We start from the raw sequence: 16,865 nt of genomic DNA, 5'->3' as shown, positions 1-16,865 counted from the left end.
AAAAAAACTCTTCCAGCAGAAGAAAAGCTGCCCAAGGGGTAAATTTTGGGCACAATAATTTCCTGATTTGTTTTGTTTTGTGGCTGTTCAGCACGTACTGTTGGTATCAGAAGTATAATCTGCAGATAAAAATGCCATTTGTCTTTGCAGCAGAATGTTTTGCTGTGGTTTCTGTTAGTCCCATGACAGAGTTGCAGAATCAACTTGAACTAAGAAAGGAACCCTTTGATTTTCTACAAATTTGCCAGCGAAGTTTCCATGTTTCCATGCGGTACTGCTGTAGTCTCATCTTCTTGATTCAGGCTGAGTTTCTTTTTATTATGTATATATATAGGATAAGAGGCATTCTAGCTATCTGTTGCAAATAAGTTGTTAAAATTGGTTTTATCTCTGTCTAGGTAATTTTCTCTGACTTAGGGAAACAAAAATTAATTAGAAGGAAAGAAATATTTTTTTACAGAAATCTAAATATCAACTGTGTAACTGCTAATAATTTTTAATTTAAATATTAGATGCGGCAGATCCCCATCATCTCATGAGCCACTAAAGTTTCTAGCTTTAATTCTAGCCCTTTGAATTCTACTTGGTCATAGAAAATTGTGTAGACTGTATGAGATGAACTCTGTGTTAACTTTGAACTCTGTGTGAACTTTGAGGCCTTCTTGGGTGCCAGAATACTCATGAATTTTGTTCTGGGCATCTGTCTGTAAAATATTATTTCTCTGTCTAGTAACTTTTGCTAATTGTTAATTCCTTTTCATAATTGTACCAGAATTTTCTCTGGATAATTAGAAGAATTTTAGAATAAACTTGTTCAGCTACTTTGTGAAAATAAACCTTTATCTGCTGTGTGAGGAAGATGTGTGTGAGGTGAGACCTCTGCTCTGAGAAAGCTTTAGGTGTCTGACTCTGAGCCTGTACACTTCTGTTTGTAATATCAGGTAGAATTCTTGACTGGTAGCGGCAGCTGTCTAAAGAACCATGGGGTATAGTAAATGTGAAAAATATCCAGATTATTTGGATCATTCTTCTCTTTGATAGTGTACGCACAAGTCTGTTGCACTTTATTGTTGGGAAAGTGCCAGTACCATGTACCAAGAAGAGTGGGGGTAACTGAGGCTTGAATTAGAACAGCATATCTGTTTATCAATAGAATAAATACACCACCAGTTGTTTGTGTGAGAATGCCACTCATGTAAATCAGCAGGTGTTTTAAGATGCTTTCTTTGCTTACTTAGGCATTGCATACTTACCTACTTGCAGTGGAGGGGAAAAAAATCTGTAATGCAGTATTTAATGGCTATTGATGTTGTTTAGATGAGTATGTCAGACTCTCTAGTAAGCGTAGCAAACTGCCACCTTTCAGATTGCCAATCTAAGTACAAGTACAGTTATCATTCTTCAACAATTTAGGATAATTTTGTGTTTTAAAAATTTGAGTATCCTAATTAACATATTGAGCAATGGCTGTAGTCCCGATATCCTTTAAATATTGGATAAACATTTTAGTAGCTGTAAACAACCCTAAAGCTACATGAAAATTAAAAGAAATGTATGAGTATGTTTCCATATATGGGAAACGTTCTCACTGACTTTACCTTTTAAAATTATGTATCTTTTTCTGAGAGGAAAGGCAGTTGAGTTGCTTTAAGATATATACATGGTGATGTAAGTGGAGTGTGTACTCAGAACAGTAGCAAAGGAGGAACGCAGTGGTGGCTAACAGCTGACCTGGAGGCCTCACAGTCATGGATAACCCTGATTAGAACTCAGCCAGTCTCGGCCATTAGGGATGCAGACAGCTATTGGCCAGTTAGCCAGCTGGCAGCCAAATTCAGCCGGTCAGGACCAGCCACACAGGCTTTCGACGGCTGCATAGAGGGAACTGCGCTCTGTGAAATTTGCTGTTGCCTCACGAATCTCGAGTGTCATGTGTCCGTCTCGACTGCAGCAGAGCACTGGGAGCAATTGCAGTTCTATACAGGAACTGCAGCATGAGTGATGTGCAGTTCTGAAGCTCTGGGATCATCCCTGTCTCTGCATACCCTGTCTATAAGTCATGAGATGTGGTGACTACTAATTCTAGAGCATGTAGTACCCTTCTCCTGGTTGCAGTCGCAAACTAACAAACAATTAACTGGTTAATAAAGATAAAGGTTTATTAACTGGTTTTCTTCATGGTTCACTTACTCTGCAACCCTGTGGAAGAATATTTTTGCTTGGCAGTTGGTTCACATTTGCTTGCTATCTTGATGTCTTATACTGCCTTTTCAGATACATAAATTGATACTAAATTTTAACTTGAAAAACAGGTCAAACATTTAACCAAACATCTAAATAAAAATTCCAAATTCCACTTTAATTTTTGTATTTGAGAGTAAAAAGAGTGAACTTTCAGCTAGAAGCAAATGCTATCCTTTTTCTTCCCTTAATCTTTCCTCCTTCTTAGTTTTATTCTGCAATGTTTAATTTATCTTTTCCTGTTCTTTCTTGTACTTTCTTCCTCTTTTCTTATGCTCTAAATATTTTTTCTGTTCTTTGCTTTGCATCTGTTAGTCTTTTCATTGTCATTGGGCCTTTTCCCCAAAGGGAGGAAGGGTTTTTTTCTTGGTAAGACTAAGCTGTTTTATATCTCACTTCTGTTTTGAGTATGGAATTGTTTTGAATAAATGAAAGTGATCTAAAAATGATAATGGATTGTTTTAGTTATATCTGCAAGTGTCACAAGACTATTACAACGCCGATTGCACATTTGAGGTTGCTGAAGGAAGATGTTCATTACTGCAGCATATTTAAGTCTTAGCCCCTCTTTTCAGATGCCCATCCTAGGTTTAATTGCTGCTTCTTAGAGAAATGAGAATGAGCACTCCTTCAGTTTTCACATAAGTTGCTATGAAAATACTTACCACAGATGTTACTGTAGTTGTGATATACTGCAAAAAATTAATGTTCAGTTGTCCTCAGACCCCTGCTTCCATGCATGTGATGCTCTTGTCTCAGAGGTGTACTATAAAATTTTCGTGAATATGGATTGTCTTAAGGATGTTTATGGTTTTGGGGTTCTTTTGTTTTCACTAAGCTTTTATTTCATTACCTTTTCAAGTTTATATTTAGAAATTTTGTTATTAGCTAGGTGAGTTTTTAAAAGCCTCTGCAAGGCTGAGTTGAAGTATTTTAAGTCTTTCAGGTATAAATGTGTTTACATACTCATATTGTTTCAAAAAATTGTGGGGCTTTTACTAGAATGAAATAAACATGCTCATCTGAACCGGTATTATACAGGTATTGTATACATGATAATATTATTAGTAGACTACAAATAAAACTTGATTTATGTGTTGTCGACCATGTAACTTTTATATATGCTGAAGGAAACTAAGAATGATGTAAATGAAAATACTTATTGTTAAATTTCACCTGCCTTAGTCAGATTCTCAAGACTGAGTAGGTGTCTTAGTTCCTTTGCGTAGCTTAAGTATCAAAGCTCACTATTTTTAAAAATGGGAAGTTTTTTATAGAGAAAACTTTTTTGAATTGCAAATGAAATTTTCTCAAACTAGTAGAATTTTATTGTGTGTCCTTAGCTGCAATAAAATTTAGCTTTTCTTAAGAAATATAAAAATGTTTTGCTGGGTATGAAACATGGAACTCCAGAGGTTAATATCACAAGGTAAGCTGACTTGAAATACAAGTCCTTTTAGTGAAAAAGGCCTTGCCCTTGAAGTTGCCCATGGAATTTCCATTAATACTTCAGTTTTTATTAACTGAAAGCATGTTTATCTCTTTGTATGACTCAACTCTTAAAATCCACAAATGTGTGGAATCCACAAAAGCACGCAAATCTCTTATCAAAACCTCAAAAGTAAAGTTAAAGTTTCCATTGTACTTTAGTGGAATTATATTGCATCTTCTATGTAATTATGTTAATATATTACATTTTCTGTACAATTCTATTACAGTCATTTGAATAGAGTTGTAATCTGTACAGTGGTCCTTGAAAGAGGGTACTGTTTTAAGTTCAAGTCTGTTTCAATGGCTTCAGATCTGCATAATGCTACAAGTCCAGCTGAACCCTTAGGTTTTCCTTCTGACCTGTTTATCCAAATGGTAATTAATAGACTATAGTTATAATTGAAGTAAAAATTATAATGTATAAGGAAATCAGAGTAATATAACTGTGATCTTGCAGTCTATATTGATTCTTCATTACATTGTTTACCTAAGTGAAAATGCTTTTAGACTTGCATAGGAACAACAGATCTAGTCTTTGGAAGACTGACAAAATGCAATGTTAGGTAATGTGATAATTTTGTATTGATACTTTGTATATATAATATAGGCTGTGCATTATTATTTATATTGTGCACTCCTTGATCATTGCATTCTGGAGGTCCTATAACTGACTGTTTGTTCGGGACGCCTTCTTACAAATTTTTCCTTGATAAAAGATGTCATATCCCAGACCACTAGTTATTACCTGAATATTTTTATATTCTGTGAGGTAGAAGTGATAAGTTAAGTTTCTAAAATTCTTATTCACTTTTAAGTAACTTTGTTGCTGAAAGTTGTTAATGCATTGTGTTCAAGACCACACAGAACACACTGTTCTGGTCTAATGAAAGCCAAGACACTAGCTTTCTGTCCATTCAGGAATGGGCACAGTTTGTAATCATTTCTGTAACATCCTGCATCCTGGTTCTGTGACTCAGCATTTCTTATTTGTCTTGTAATCCCCAGCCTGTTCCTTTCCAATGGTTCTTAACACATGGGCATCAGGAGTTTGTTAGGTGTTGAAAATTGTTTTCTTTCAATGTAACAAGAAAATGTTTCCATAACTATTTTTAAACAGGAAAATATTTTGAGTATTACTGGGTAGTTTTGTCCTATGGAAGGGTAAGTATCTGAAAATTTTAACCTTTAGACAGACTAGGTTTTGATTATTCTGTAATATGTCTGGGTGTCCAGTGTTGTTCAAAATGCTACAAGATGCCCTTGTCTTCAATTGTCTTTAGATGTCTTCAGTTTTTATGGATTTCCTGTAGGCTCCATACTTACAGAGTCTTCCCAGTTCCATGCAGATTTTTTTTTCATGTTCAAGGGAGCATAAAATGGCACTAGAGGCTTACACTTAGGCATTTGAAATACTTCCCTATTTCTACAGGGACATCAGAGTCATTACTATATTCTGTCAGACCATTCACAGTAGCACAAGTCTTTATCACACAAGTGGTTATAAATTGCAGCTTACCTTAGAATGAGTCAGTATACTTTTTGCTGGCTGTTTAGTACTTGAAAGAAAACTATTACTTATGGAGCAGAGAATCTGGTCCCTTTATTCTTTATCTCTTCAACTCCTTTTGGCTTAATAAGCCAAACTTATCAAACTTTGCTTGTGCCTTCTAAAGCCTCTCTCCAGCCAGGCTGCAAATTATGTTGGTTACACTTTACTTTCTCTACTGTCTCAAGTGTTTTTATCATGTGAAGTTGTGCCTTTTTTTAAGACCTCTAACAATTCTTGTCAAGCTTTATCTCTGCTGAGAAACCTGAATCATATTCAAGGTTTTGCTGTTGTGGAGAAGATGAATGCTTCTACTAGCATGCGTCTGTTAACAAGTGTGATTGGTTGAGGTCTGGTCTTCTGTCAGAAACTTCTCACAACTAATATACTGAGCAACAACAGGTCTGTTCTGGTGTTCTGAAACTCATCTATAAAGCATGTGGAAGGTTTTAGGTAGTCATGTTCACATACAGCATCAAAATTTCAGCTCTATCTTTTGAAATGCATTAATGCTTTAAGTAGTAAACTGTTCATAGATTATCCTCTATTTTCCCTTTTCAAGGAAACTGTTTTTCATTCAGCAGGTGAATACTGATCTTGGTGGGCTAAAGTAGTTTGTGGTATTGCAGTCAGTCACCAAATAGTGACTAGTACCAAAATTCTTCTTATTTTCAAAATCTAGTTTATCCAAAACTCACTTAAGAACAGTTCTTGGAAATATTAGAAAGGTCTCTGGAAGACAGTGATAATCTTATTTGCTAAAGATTTTGCTACAGGCATCAAAAGAAAGCTGTGAGTGTATTTCTGTATGAAACTGAGGAAAGAAACTGAAATTTGTAGCTTCAAATAATTTATACCTAACCAAGGAATGCAAATATTTGAATCATTTTTTCAACACAAGATGGAGTTAAGGCTGGCAAAGTGGGAAAATACTGTGTGCTCATGCTTTGGATGTCATTGAAGCTTTGTTTTAACTCAGTATGTGGGTGTATGAAGCTCTGTTTGGAGGTAATTGTAGTATTCACATAATACTACAAATGTAGTATTTTGACCCTAAACGGAAGTCACATTCTCAACTTTTATGCCATATTTAATGTAACTTCTAGCAAAATCTCAGTTAAATGTTAGCAAATTCCATTAGCGTTTTTTTAAAGTCACTAAGTAAATGAGCTGTCTGCCTGATCCTTCATTTAAGCTGTTAATACTTTATGAGGATGTCTCTGAATTGTATGTCTGGAATAATGTAAAAAAGAATTATGCATGTTCTTCCACACTAAAATACTCACTTCTCTGCTGTGAATAAATCATAATAGATGGGGAATGCACAGAGTCTACTTGCAAATTGTAGTCTGGAATACTGTGGTCTCAGTTTTTAATCATTTTATTTTCCCAGGGTTCTGAACTTTTTAGTCATTTTGCAATTTAGAAAAGCTATTAACTGCACAATTAAATTATGTGCTACTACAAACAGTTAAGTGTATTTAATGGAGTTTAACTAAAAACTGCCACTCTTCTGTTCTCCCTTTACCACCTAGTGCTTTTGAAAATCCAGTAGTTCTAGTGATCCTATGACCACAGAGTTAGACAGATCATTTTACTGCTCTTGGTGAAAATAAAACATCCTTTCAAAAAATCAAACAAAACAATAAACTTACGTTGGACTGATTAGTTTTAAATCAGCTGTGAAACTGCATCTAAAGGGATTGAAATGACAACAGAAAGCATTGGAACATTTGAATCTACTCCCAGAACGCTTATGCTATCTCTCTATTGTCAAAAAGGATTACAGGGTTGGTTTTATTTCTGATGAAGGTGCTAATATATACTGGTTAGCATCAGTCTGAGTTCTAATTAGACATCTGTGAAAGTAAAATTTGTGTGTTGTCCATATTTAGCATTTCTTCAGGGATGTGTGAAGAAGCACATTACTCAGTCTAGTGTAGTGCACTATAGACAGTGAAGATTACAGAATAAGTGCATGGGACATCATCTGTCAGTTGTTGATTCAATAGTTAATTACTTAGTTAAAAAGTTAAAACAGACTTTCATCTTCCAGTGTAAGAGTCTTACTTTCAGTCCTCTGCTGGCAGGAAAAAATATTAACATTAATAGTATTTATATCTCCATTATACTCTACCCATGCCTGCTTTTTCTGATTGAGATTCAAGATGTAGGCCTAGTGTCAGTGTAATGCCACTGAGGTCGCTTTTCTTCTCCAGAACACCATAGCACTATTGTTGAGCATGAGGTGCTTTCTAAGATCACTGTGCAAAGCTTTCCCTTTTTGTTAGAACCAAGAGGCTTTGCTTGTGATTGCCCTCCAGCAACTGGTTCTGTGCCACTTCATAAAAGAGTTACTGCTTGTCCCAATCTCTTTCTGTAGTACAGGCTTCAGACAAACCTTGTACTGCAAGGTTTGTCTGGGGACAGAGCAACAATTCAGCTAGATGTCTTAAGATGAGGTTTCAGCTTGGTGGCCTGAAATTTTGGCAGTAATTTATTGTGTCTGAGTTTAGTTTCAGATTTTCTGCCTAGGCTTAGAATGAGTGAAGAGAATCCTAGAATTGTGTTCTATTTAGAAATAAGCTATGCAGTGATAGCAGAAATTATAAGAATAACCTAGTGCATGTCTAAACAGACTTGCTCAGGTAAATGCAGACTTCTGAGCTAGTTGGAAGAGGAAGATGAAAGAAATGTTGAAGAGGCAGATAAAATAGTCTGTGAGCAGGTGAGAGATGTCTCACAGCCGATAGTCTTCATTCTCAATTTACCAGATGCCTGCTGAAAATACAATACATTGGAGAGGAACCAGTCCAGGAGGTTCCTGGAAGATAATGCCCTGACACAACTGGTCAGGATGTCAACAAGGTAGGGCACCCTACTGGAACTGTTGTTTGTGAGCAGAGAAGGACTGGTGGGTGATGGGTTATGATGGTTGGAGGCTCTCTAGGCCACTGTGATGACAAAATGACAGAGCCTTTCATTGTCAGAGAAGTAAGAAGGTGCTCCAGGAAAACTGCAGGGGGAAATAAGTATTAAGGATAGGGAAAAGACAGGTGCCTTTTCTGTAGTGAAGAGGGCAATAATTGTAAAACCAATTGTTCTTGAGGTACACAGCCCCTGATCTGTAAGACCGAGAGGATTAGGAGGAGAATGAAGCCCCCGTGATCCAATGGGAAATAGTATGCTACACCACTTACACACAAAAAAGTGTGTGGGTTACATAGCATCCATCCATGGGTACTGAAGAAGCCAGAGCCTGAGCCACATTCCATCATTTAGCAACAGTCCTGGTTAACCATGAAGATCCCAGTTCGTTGGAGTTGGCAAAAATGACACCCATCTACACAGAGGGTTCAAGGGAGGATCTGGGGAAGTCGGGCTTGTCAGCTTGACCTCAGTGGTGAGCAAGGATATGGATGGAGCAGGTCATCCTGAGTGCTGTTACGTGGCACATGTGGGACAACCTGAGGATCAGGCCTAGCCAGCGTGGGTTTGTGAAAGGCAGGTCCTGCTTGACAAACTTAAGCTCCTAGGGTAGCCCACTTAGTAGATGAGGGAAGGGCTGTGAATGTTGTCAAACTGGACTTTAGTAAAGCCTTGAAAATATTTCTGCTGCATTATCCTGGAGAAACTGGCAGCCCGTGGCTTGGATGCATGTATGCTTTGCTGGTTAAAAGAGTTGCTGTATGGCCACTCAGAGAAGAGTGGTGGTGTCTGGAGTTATATCCAGCTGGTGGCTGGTCACCTATGCTGTTCCGTGGGGCTCACTACTGGGGCCAATCTTGTTTAATGCCCTCATTGATGACTCATGATGAAGGGCATTGAGTGCACCCTCAATCAGTTTGCAGGTAACACCAAGCTGGGTGGGAGTGCTGATCTGCTGGAGGGCAGGGAGGCTCTGCAGAGGGATCTGGGCAGGCTTGGATCATGGCTGAGGCCAATGGTGTGAGGTTCAACAAGGCCCAGTGCTGGGTCCTGCCCTTGGGTCACAGCAACCCCAGGCAGTGCCACAGGCTCGGGCAGAGTGGCTGGAAAGGCCCTGGGGGTGCTGGTGACAGCAGCTGAACATGAGCCAGGCTGTGCCCAGGGGGCCAAGAAGGGCAATGGCATCCTGGCCTGGATCAGCAATGGTGTGGCCAGCAGGAGCAGGGCAGGGATTGTCCCCCTGTGCTGGGCACTGGTGAGGACACACCTGGAATCCTGTGTCCAGCTCTGGGCCCCTCATGATAGAAAAGACATTGAAATCTTGGAACTATTCCAGAGAAGGGTAATGGAGCTAGTGAAGAGTCTGGAGCATGACTCCTGTGAGGAGTGACTAGAAGAAAAGGAGGTTCAGTGGGGACCTTATCGCTCTTTGCAATAACCTGAAAGGAGGTTGTAACTGGGTCAGGGTAAAACAACATGACAAGAGGATATGGCCTCAAATTGTACCAGGGGCGATTTAGATTGGATATTGGAAGGAATTTTGTCAGTGAGAGTTGTCAAGCCCTGGAATGGGCTGCCTGGGGAAAGAGTAGAGTCAGCAACCCTAGAGTTATATAAAGGACTTGCAGACATGGCACTTCAGGACATGATTTAGTGATGAACTTGGCAGTGCTGGGTTAACAATTGGACTATATGAGCTGAAAGGCCTTTTCCAACCCAAATAGTACTATGATTCTGAACTTACACTTGTATCATTTTGGCATTAAATACAGTCAGTAGGTCAGCTTGAGGCTTTAAGGGTTTTTTTGTGATTGAGTGTTGTCACATTGTCTGGTAACTTTTCTCCGTGTGTGGGATGATTAATAGAATTTGAAATAACAATTCTTTTACACCAAGGAGTTTCAGGTTTTTAGTCTAGTCTTCTGACTCTTTTGCATAATACTTTGCTTTCCTATCCATCACAATGTGGATAGGAAAGCAAAATCATGCACTATTACATGTCCTGTTTGTCTTAGTGGGTCCTTTTGACTACAGATTCTAAATGATTAGGAGTTCATCAACTTGATTTTGATGAATTTCAGTTCATTAAAATAATTTCCCTGGGTATTGTCATCATCCTTGGTCTGGAACATAATTATTTCCTACCAGATCTTAGCAGATCTGAGAAAAGAGTAATATTTAAAATTACAATAAAATACGTGATTAGTAAAGATCATCTAAATACTTCTGCTTTTGGGATATGAAGAAGGACCTTAATCAGATTTAAAAGAAAAGTGTTTTCATAATAGGCATATGTTGCTTTTTATTGGAACTCTGCTGTTCCAAGTATATTCCAAACAAATAATTCTTAAAAACAAAGAAAGTCAGAAATTTGAGAGCTCAAGCTGTTTCTTTGTAACAGTTATTAATGAGTTAAATACTTTTTCCAACTCAATATTCCTGTTGAATTCAATAGTACTGATCTGCATGCCTGTTAGCAGTCAAGGTGAGGATATTGAAGACTGAATCAATGCAGATTGAATTATCCTCCTCCTGTTAGAGGAAGCTTCTTCAGTGCAGGTTGTGGTGCACTGGGATCGGGAAGTTTCCTTTCACATTGCCTGTCCTGCAGGCAGGGGAGGAATTCAGTTACCGCAGGACTTTATATAGCATCCTGAGTTTATAGTTTAGAATGTGACTGCCACAAAGAATTGTGGCAAGAGAAGTAAGGAAATTAAAGTACTTCAGTTGCTATTGCATAAAATATCTGAGTTTGCTAGGCATCCTGTAAAAAACTGAGAGCAAAATTGGCATAAAGTAATGAAACTTCCCTTATATTTCTTCTTCTTAAAAAAATTTCAGTGTCCATCCAAATTGTAATAAAAACCAGAATAAAATGATGGTTTTAATTCATTGTCACTTCTTTCCTCCGTCCCGCCATCCTCCTACCTCTACTAAAGACATTTTTATGGATTCTTTCACTACACCTGAATTTTGACCTAGGCATGCAGCCTTTCCAAGTTTTCTGAAGACCTATATATTATTTTAATTTCAAGTTATTTTCTAGAAATGCCAATTTTAGATCATAGGCACTAAGTCCAAAAAATACCTGAAATAGTTTGTTGAATAATAGTAAAGATATTTCATATGTCAGTACAACTTATTTCTAAGGAAATTTTGCCTATATTGTTAATGGGGTTTTCATGTCCGTGCATGTACTGTTTAGAGCAAATGGGTAGAAAAGCCAAAAGCTATTTTTAAAAAACATACATAAATGTTGCATGAAACTGTGGTGCTGTACGTTAATTACTTAATGAATAAAACCTGGTGATTCAAATATTCTATGTATGTCTGTGTCTTTTTGTCTTTTGATAGGTTGATGGAGTGGTGGATGAATACAGTGAAAATAATTTCTATGAATCTGATGAAGAACAGAAAGAGAAGGAACAGAAACTGAAAACCACCTATACTATGGACCCGGATCACAGACTGCTGTTACGAAATACAAAGCCCCTGCTTCAGAGCCGAAATGCTGCTGTATGACAAATTCCTTTTTTATTAAAATGTTAAATCACAAATAATATAATTTTTTAAAAAGTTAAAAGATTGAAGAGTAAAATCTACACCTCTTTAAAGCTGGTGAAAATACCTTTTAGTAACTCTAGGAGAAGTGTGATGGATCCATTTTGAATTTAACTTAGGTTGTAAGTGTAACACCTAAACTGATTGTAGTGCGTGCTGCAAATAATACAGACAAACAAAATACTAGAAAAAGTATGAGAGCATTTGAATCCAACTTGCCTAGCATGTTGCATGATGACTCTACCAGAGGTAGCTCTTGATGCTAAAACTCTCAACAGTTAGGGTGGCACAAACTGGTATAGTTTATTTGTACAGTTTTACGGAACAGATCTACAAAGAAAGTCGTACTTGTTATTGATTCATTGATTTGTTCTTTCTTTTGAGTCTCACATTTTAAAAGTAGACAATTATACACCACATTTCTAGGGCTTTTGCCCCGACAGGGTTCCAGGATAGATACGACATTATAAGTATGGTATGCTAGATTATTCCCATGAGATTTTAAAATACAGGTAACTTTTTAGAATGACAAAAAGCCATGCTCATGTTGAATCATTGTTATGTTAATCAGATCACAGAATATTAACTTTCTAACCTGAGATTGTTGTGTTAATTAGGACTAGATGTCTTTTGAGAGAAGTCTTCCAATGATAATGAATATTCATATCACTGCAAAAACAGTTATTCCACCATGATTAAGTCACCTTACTACCTAATCTTAATAAGCTAAATAGAGGAGATTATAGTTGTCCTTTGAAACATACTTTGAGATTCTAACTCATGAGTGTGACTCTTCTCAAAATCATTTATGGTCTGCCAGCCCAGCAGACTTTGGAAACAAGTTGATTAAATTCTTACAACTTTTTGCGAAAATCACCGTTCAATGTCTGTGATATTTCTTAATGTCATGTAAAGAACAAGTATGTTTGATATGTTTCCTGTCCCACTTCGCTAAGAGGTTCAATTAGCTATTACTCTCATTCCATAAATAATTTTCTTGATTAAATATGACTGTGAGAATATTGATTCTCACACTTAAGATCTTTAACTTTCTGATATAAAGTTAACTGAGATGTTAAAAGGCATGATTTTGGAAGGGGCTATCAAAATTATGCTACTTTGAATTGCTCTTACAGGGTTATTCATACTATTCACAGAATTTACCTACAATTAGTTTAATTAGTGGCTTTCCATATGTTTTTTGTCACCAGTAAAAGATACTTGTGGTATATTGCTAAAAAATCTTAAAGTTATTTCCTGGCTTTAGATGTTTTTAATTGCTTTTTATTGTTGAATAATAATTTTTCTTTCATTGGTTCTAGGATTTAAGATATGAAGTGTTACTATGAGGGCTTTACTTGGAGTCTCTGTGATTTGTTTTATTTGAAACAGAGTTGATCATGACACTGGTGTAGGAAAGGTTATGACATGACAATCACTAGCATAAAGATCATATTTTGTTTTTTATTTATGAGAAAATCTGAGAAGAAAAAAATGGGTTTTTAAGTTGCTTATATCTCAGTCTTCTGAATTTTGTTACCCTGGATATTGGTATACACCCCTTTAGCTTTTACTTTCTGTTGGATTTGATACTTCAAAATTTTCCAGTAAAGACAGCTGTTGTTTTATAAATTGCATAATAGAATAATAGAATGAAAGGTTTTGAGTGGAAACTAGATAAAAGTTGGCACTGAACTTGTAGTAATAAAGGAAAAGAACATTAAAAAAACTAGTAAAGAATATTTCTTCATTACTTTGTACAGCTGATGTTAGCAATAGTGATTTATCAAGGATGGTATCACTATGTTTGTGATTTAAATTACCTAATGCTTTTTCTCTTTGTCCCTATTTCTATGACCTTCTATGTATTATAGCATACAGTAAATACCGGGAGTAAGTAAAGGTACTGAATTTGTAAAAATATATTTATTCCAGTGTTTTCTTCCTCAGTCTACTTTGCTGATTTCAAAGACCACAGGTGTGCACTTTGCTTTCTGAAGGAGAGTGACCTGGTAGTCCTGCAGGTCTGAAGAAAATGCGGTAGATATGAACGATGATTTGAAGTTGACATGCTGCTCTGAATGTTCTTCCTTTAGGTGGTAATGGCAGTTGCACAGCTTTACTGGCATTTGGCACCAAAATCTGAAGCTGGTATTGTTTCTAAGTCACTGGTGCGTTTACTCCGTAGTAACAGGTGGGTAAAGTCCATACTTCACATCCCTGTGTGTACTTTTTTGAGCATATTTGTTTGGCTTATAACTAGCCATGACTATAGTTATGGCTTATAACTAGCCATAGTTATAAGAATGTAACTATTACAAAATTAATTTGATTTTGAAATTGTTCTGTAATACTCACTTTCACTCAGCAAATGAGGATCACTAAAAGTCATTCCCTCATTTTTGGTATCCTGTCCAGGGATCATTGGTTATTGTGTTTCATTCATATGATTTTTGTTCTATCAAGAACATGACTGCCTAGTTAGTATTTAAATGGAGTCAGTACTAACTGGTTTGTTAGATATCTTGATGTTGTTTAAAATATTGTAAATTTAATTCCGTTGAGTTCCTTACTGTCTTGCTAAGCACTAAAGAAGTCTTCTGATGAACATTTTATTTTCCTGCACTGTAACACAAATCTCAAAATGGGTAAGTTTAGAAGGAATCACTGGATATTGTCCAGTCCAACTTCCTACTCAGGGAGGGTCTCCTGAAGCATAGTACTCAGGACTGTTCAGTCAGCTTTTGGGTGTCTCAGGGGAAAGGAGGCAACATATGTGTTAAAATTGATATTGCCACTTGATACTGCTGTATCTTCTGTTTCCCTAATCCTTGGACGGTTTTTAAAGAACAAGTTTATGTTTAATTAAGAACATTCTGTTTTGACTTAATCATCTTCAATAGTATTTTGTCCGTTTTTCCATGAAAGGTCTTGTTAGCTCCATTTCATAAGAGTATTGGTGCTATTTTTTCATTTGTATTTCATAGTTTTTGTGTAGTGTGCTAATATTTTCTGCACACTTTTTTCGTTCCCTATTCAGTTTTTAGATTTTGAACTTCTATGTATTTGTATGAAAAGCCTTGAAGGGTTTACATGAGACAATATAATTGTTTTCAAAATAACTTTTTAACTAAAAATGGTATTTTTGGCTGGAACTTTGCTGTGAGAATAATTTACTTTTTAAATCATTTTTGTCAAACAGACACAAAGGTTTTTTAAAAAAACTCAGTTTTGTGTGTCTGGCAAGATTGCTCATTCTAGATATACCTTAACTTTTGTCAGACTTGCCATCAAAGAGCTGTGTCTCTGTAAAAGTTCCACAGCTCAATATCGATTTTTTAAAAGTTGGCAAAGAAGTAAAATGGGACTGTGTAGAGTATTCAGTCTTTTATTTCAGGTAAATCCCTATTGGTTTTGTGTTTGGCTTTATAGTACAGTATGTTTCCCATTCTCTTTATACAAAGATGAGTAAAGTGCCTAAAGCAATTGGCAGATGATGTATAAAGTCGCAATCACAGGTTGAAAGGATCACTTGTATGTGATCTATTGCTTGTTTGTACTCAGGTTTCATTAAAAGAAAAGTCCCTTCTTTCCTGTATCTCAACTAGTACCTTAAATAACACTAGTCTTCTGATTTTTCTGTCTTGAATGGCTCTTCTGTTTTCTGTTACCATTCTGGGTGAAACATTTTTGCTTTTGGAACCACTTTGAAATAAGCTTTTGCTGTTTGCCCTTGAAGTTATTTGCCTGTGGCCTTCAAATTAATGTCAACTAAGCTATAATCTACTTAGGGTGAGAGTGCCTGAAAGTGCATCTCATAGCAATTTCCAGTCTTGTTTCATCATGTGTAGCTGACTGTTGCCATGCACCTATGTAAGAATTGCATAAAATTGGTTTAAAAGATCTTAAGTACTTCTCTATTATCACTTTTCTTTGTAAGCAACAGCTGTAAGTATCTTAGGGCTATTATACAGTTTTGAGTAAGAGGAGATAATAGGTATTATAATTTCTCATTAGGATGAGATTTGCAGCATGCAAAGATTTGAGCAGTTATGGTTCAGAAAAATTGTGTGTAAGTTATTGCTTAGTTTTTAAGCAATTGGTGACACAAAATCTACGCTTTAAAAGCTTCAGAACTAGTATCTAGATTTCTCTTTGCTCAGTCATCTCGAGGCTTTTAAACTCATACATTTATGATGAGAATGCCCTCTCCAAACATGTTTAATGTTTTAGTATTATATTATTGTCTATCTCTTGCAAAGTCTATTATGTAAAAGTATTAGTTTTTTATAGATGTATATATCTGCCAGTGTTTACTGGCACAGGAGATCCTGGCGCATTTTGAGAATTTTCATAAAAATTCTTAAGAGAAAAGTGTCATAGCATTTCTTGCTAATTGTGCAGGGATTAACTGTTCTTGTAATTAATGCAGTTATTTCAACTCTGCAGATGAAGCTTGTGTGTTTTTATTCTCAGCTGTATCATCCTGAAATATTTCTTTCCAGAAGGTAGATGAAATGTAAGGCTTTTGTAAGCTATTTCCATTATATTAAAATGATAAATGTAATTCTGATTTGAATAAATAGCCTCAGCCTACAAAAGGTACCATTGCACTGGTGTCAGTGAGTATTTTTGCGTATTGGAGTTTTAAAAAATGAGACCCTGGTTTCATCAGGTATCTCTCTTCTGTGAATCAAATTATGAAGCTGGTAGTTGGCAATAAACTTTGCCTTCTGCGTGCCAAAACAAATGGATAACTAACTTGATGTTCAAATAGAATTGAATTTTCTTTGCTGTATTGAATTATTCTGTGTATCAGTAATTTTGTGGAATGACTCTTATTTTTCTTTTCACATTCTAGAGAGGTGCAGTATATTGTCCTGCAAAATATTGCCACTATGTCAATTCAGAGAAAGGTATACCCTATTTAGAATTTTTTTAATTACATTGTAAATGAAGCACAGGAGAGTTACTTAAATATATTCTGATTTTCAGGGCATGTTTGAACCTTATCTGAAGAGTTTCTATGTTAGATCAACTGATCCAACTATGATCAAAACACTCAAGGTGAGTTTATTAAAGGCAAATTTTTCTATAT

General features: G+C 36.3%; 1 protein-coding gene across 4 annotated transcripts in view; it reads left to right on the top strand.

The window, feature by feature from the left end:
• AP3B1 (adaptor related protein complex 3 subunit beta 1) overlaps positions 1-16,865 on the top strand; it is a 153,651-nt gene that overhangs the window by 44,319 nt on the left and 92,467 nt on the right. For all 4 annotated transcript variants that reach the window (XM_058043881.1, XM_058043880.1, XM_058043883.1 and 1 more), the window contains exons 8-11: positions 11,561-11,722; positions 13,864-13,961; positions 16,629-16,683; positions 16,763-16,834. In XM_058043881.1, coding sequence (XP_057899864.1) covers positions 11,561-11,722; positions 13,864-13,961; positions 16,629-16,683; positions 16,763-16,834 — 387 coding nt within the window. The remainder of the gene's footprint in view (positions 1-11,560; positions 11,723-13,863; positions 13,962-16,628; positions 16,684-16,762; positions 16,835-16,865) is intronic.

This window comes from Melospiza georgiana, chromosome Z, assembly GCF_028018845.1.
Source record: "Melospiza georgiana isolate bMelGeo1 chromosome Z, bMelGeo1.pri, whole genome shotgun sequence".
NCBI classification, from domain to species: domain Eukaryota; kingdom Metazoa; phylum Chordata; class Aves; order Passeriformes; family Passerellidae; genus Melospiza; species Melospiza georgiana.
This window is presented reverse-complemented; position numbering and strand designations above follow the sequence as displayed.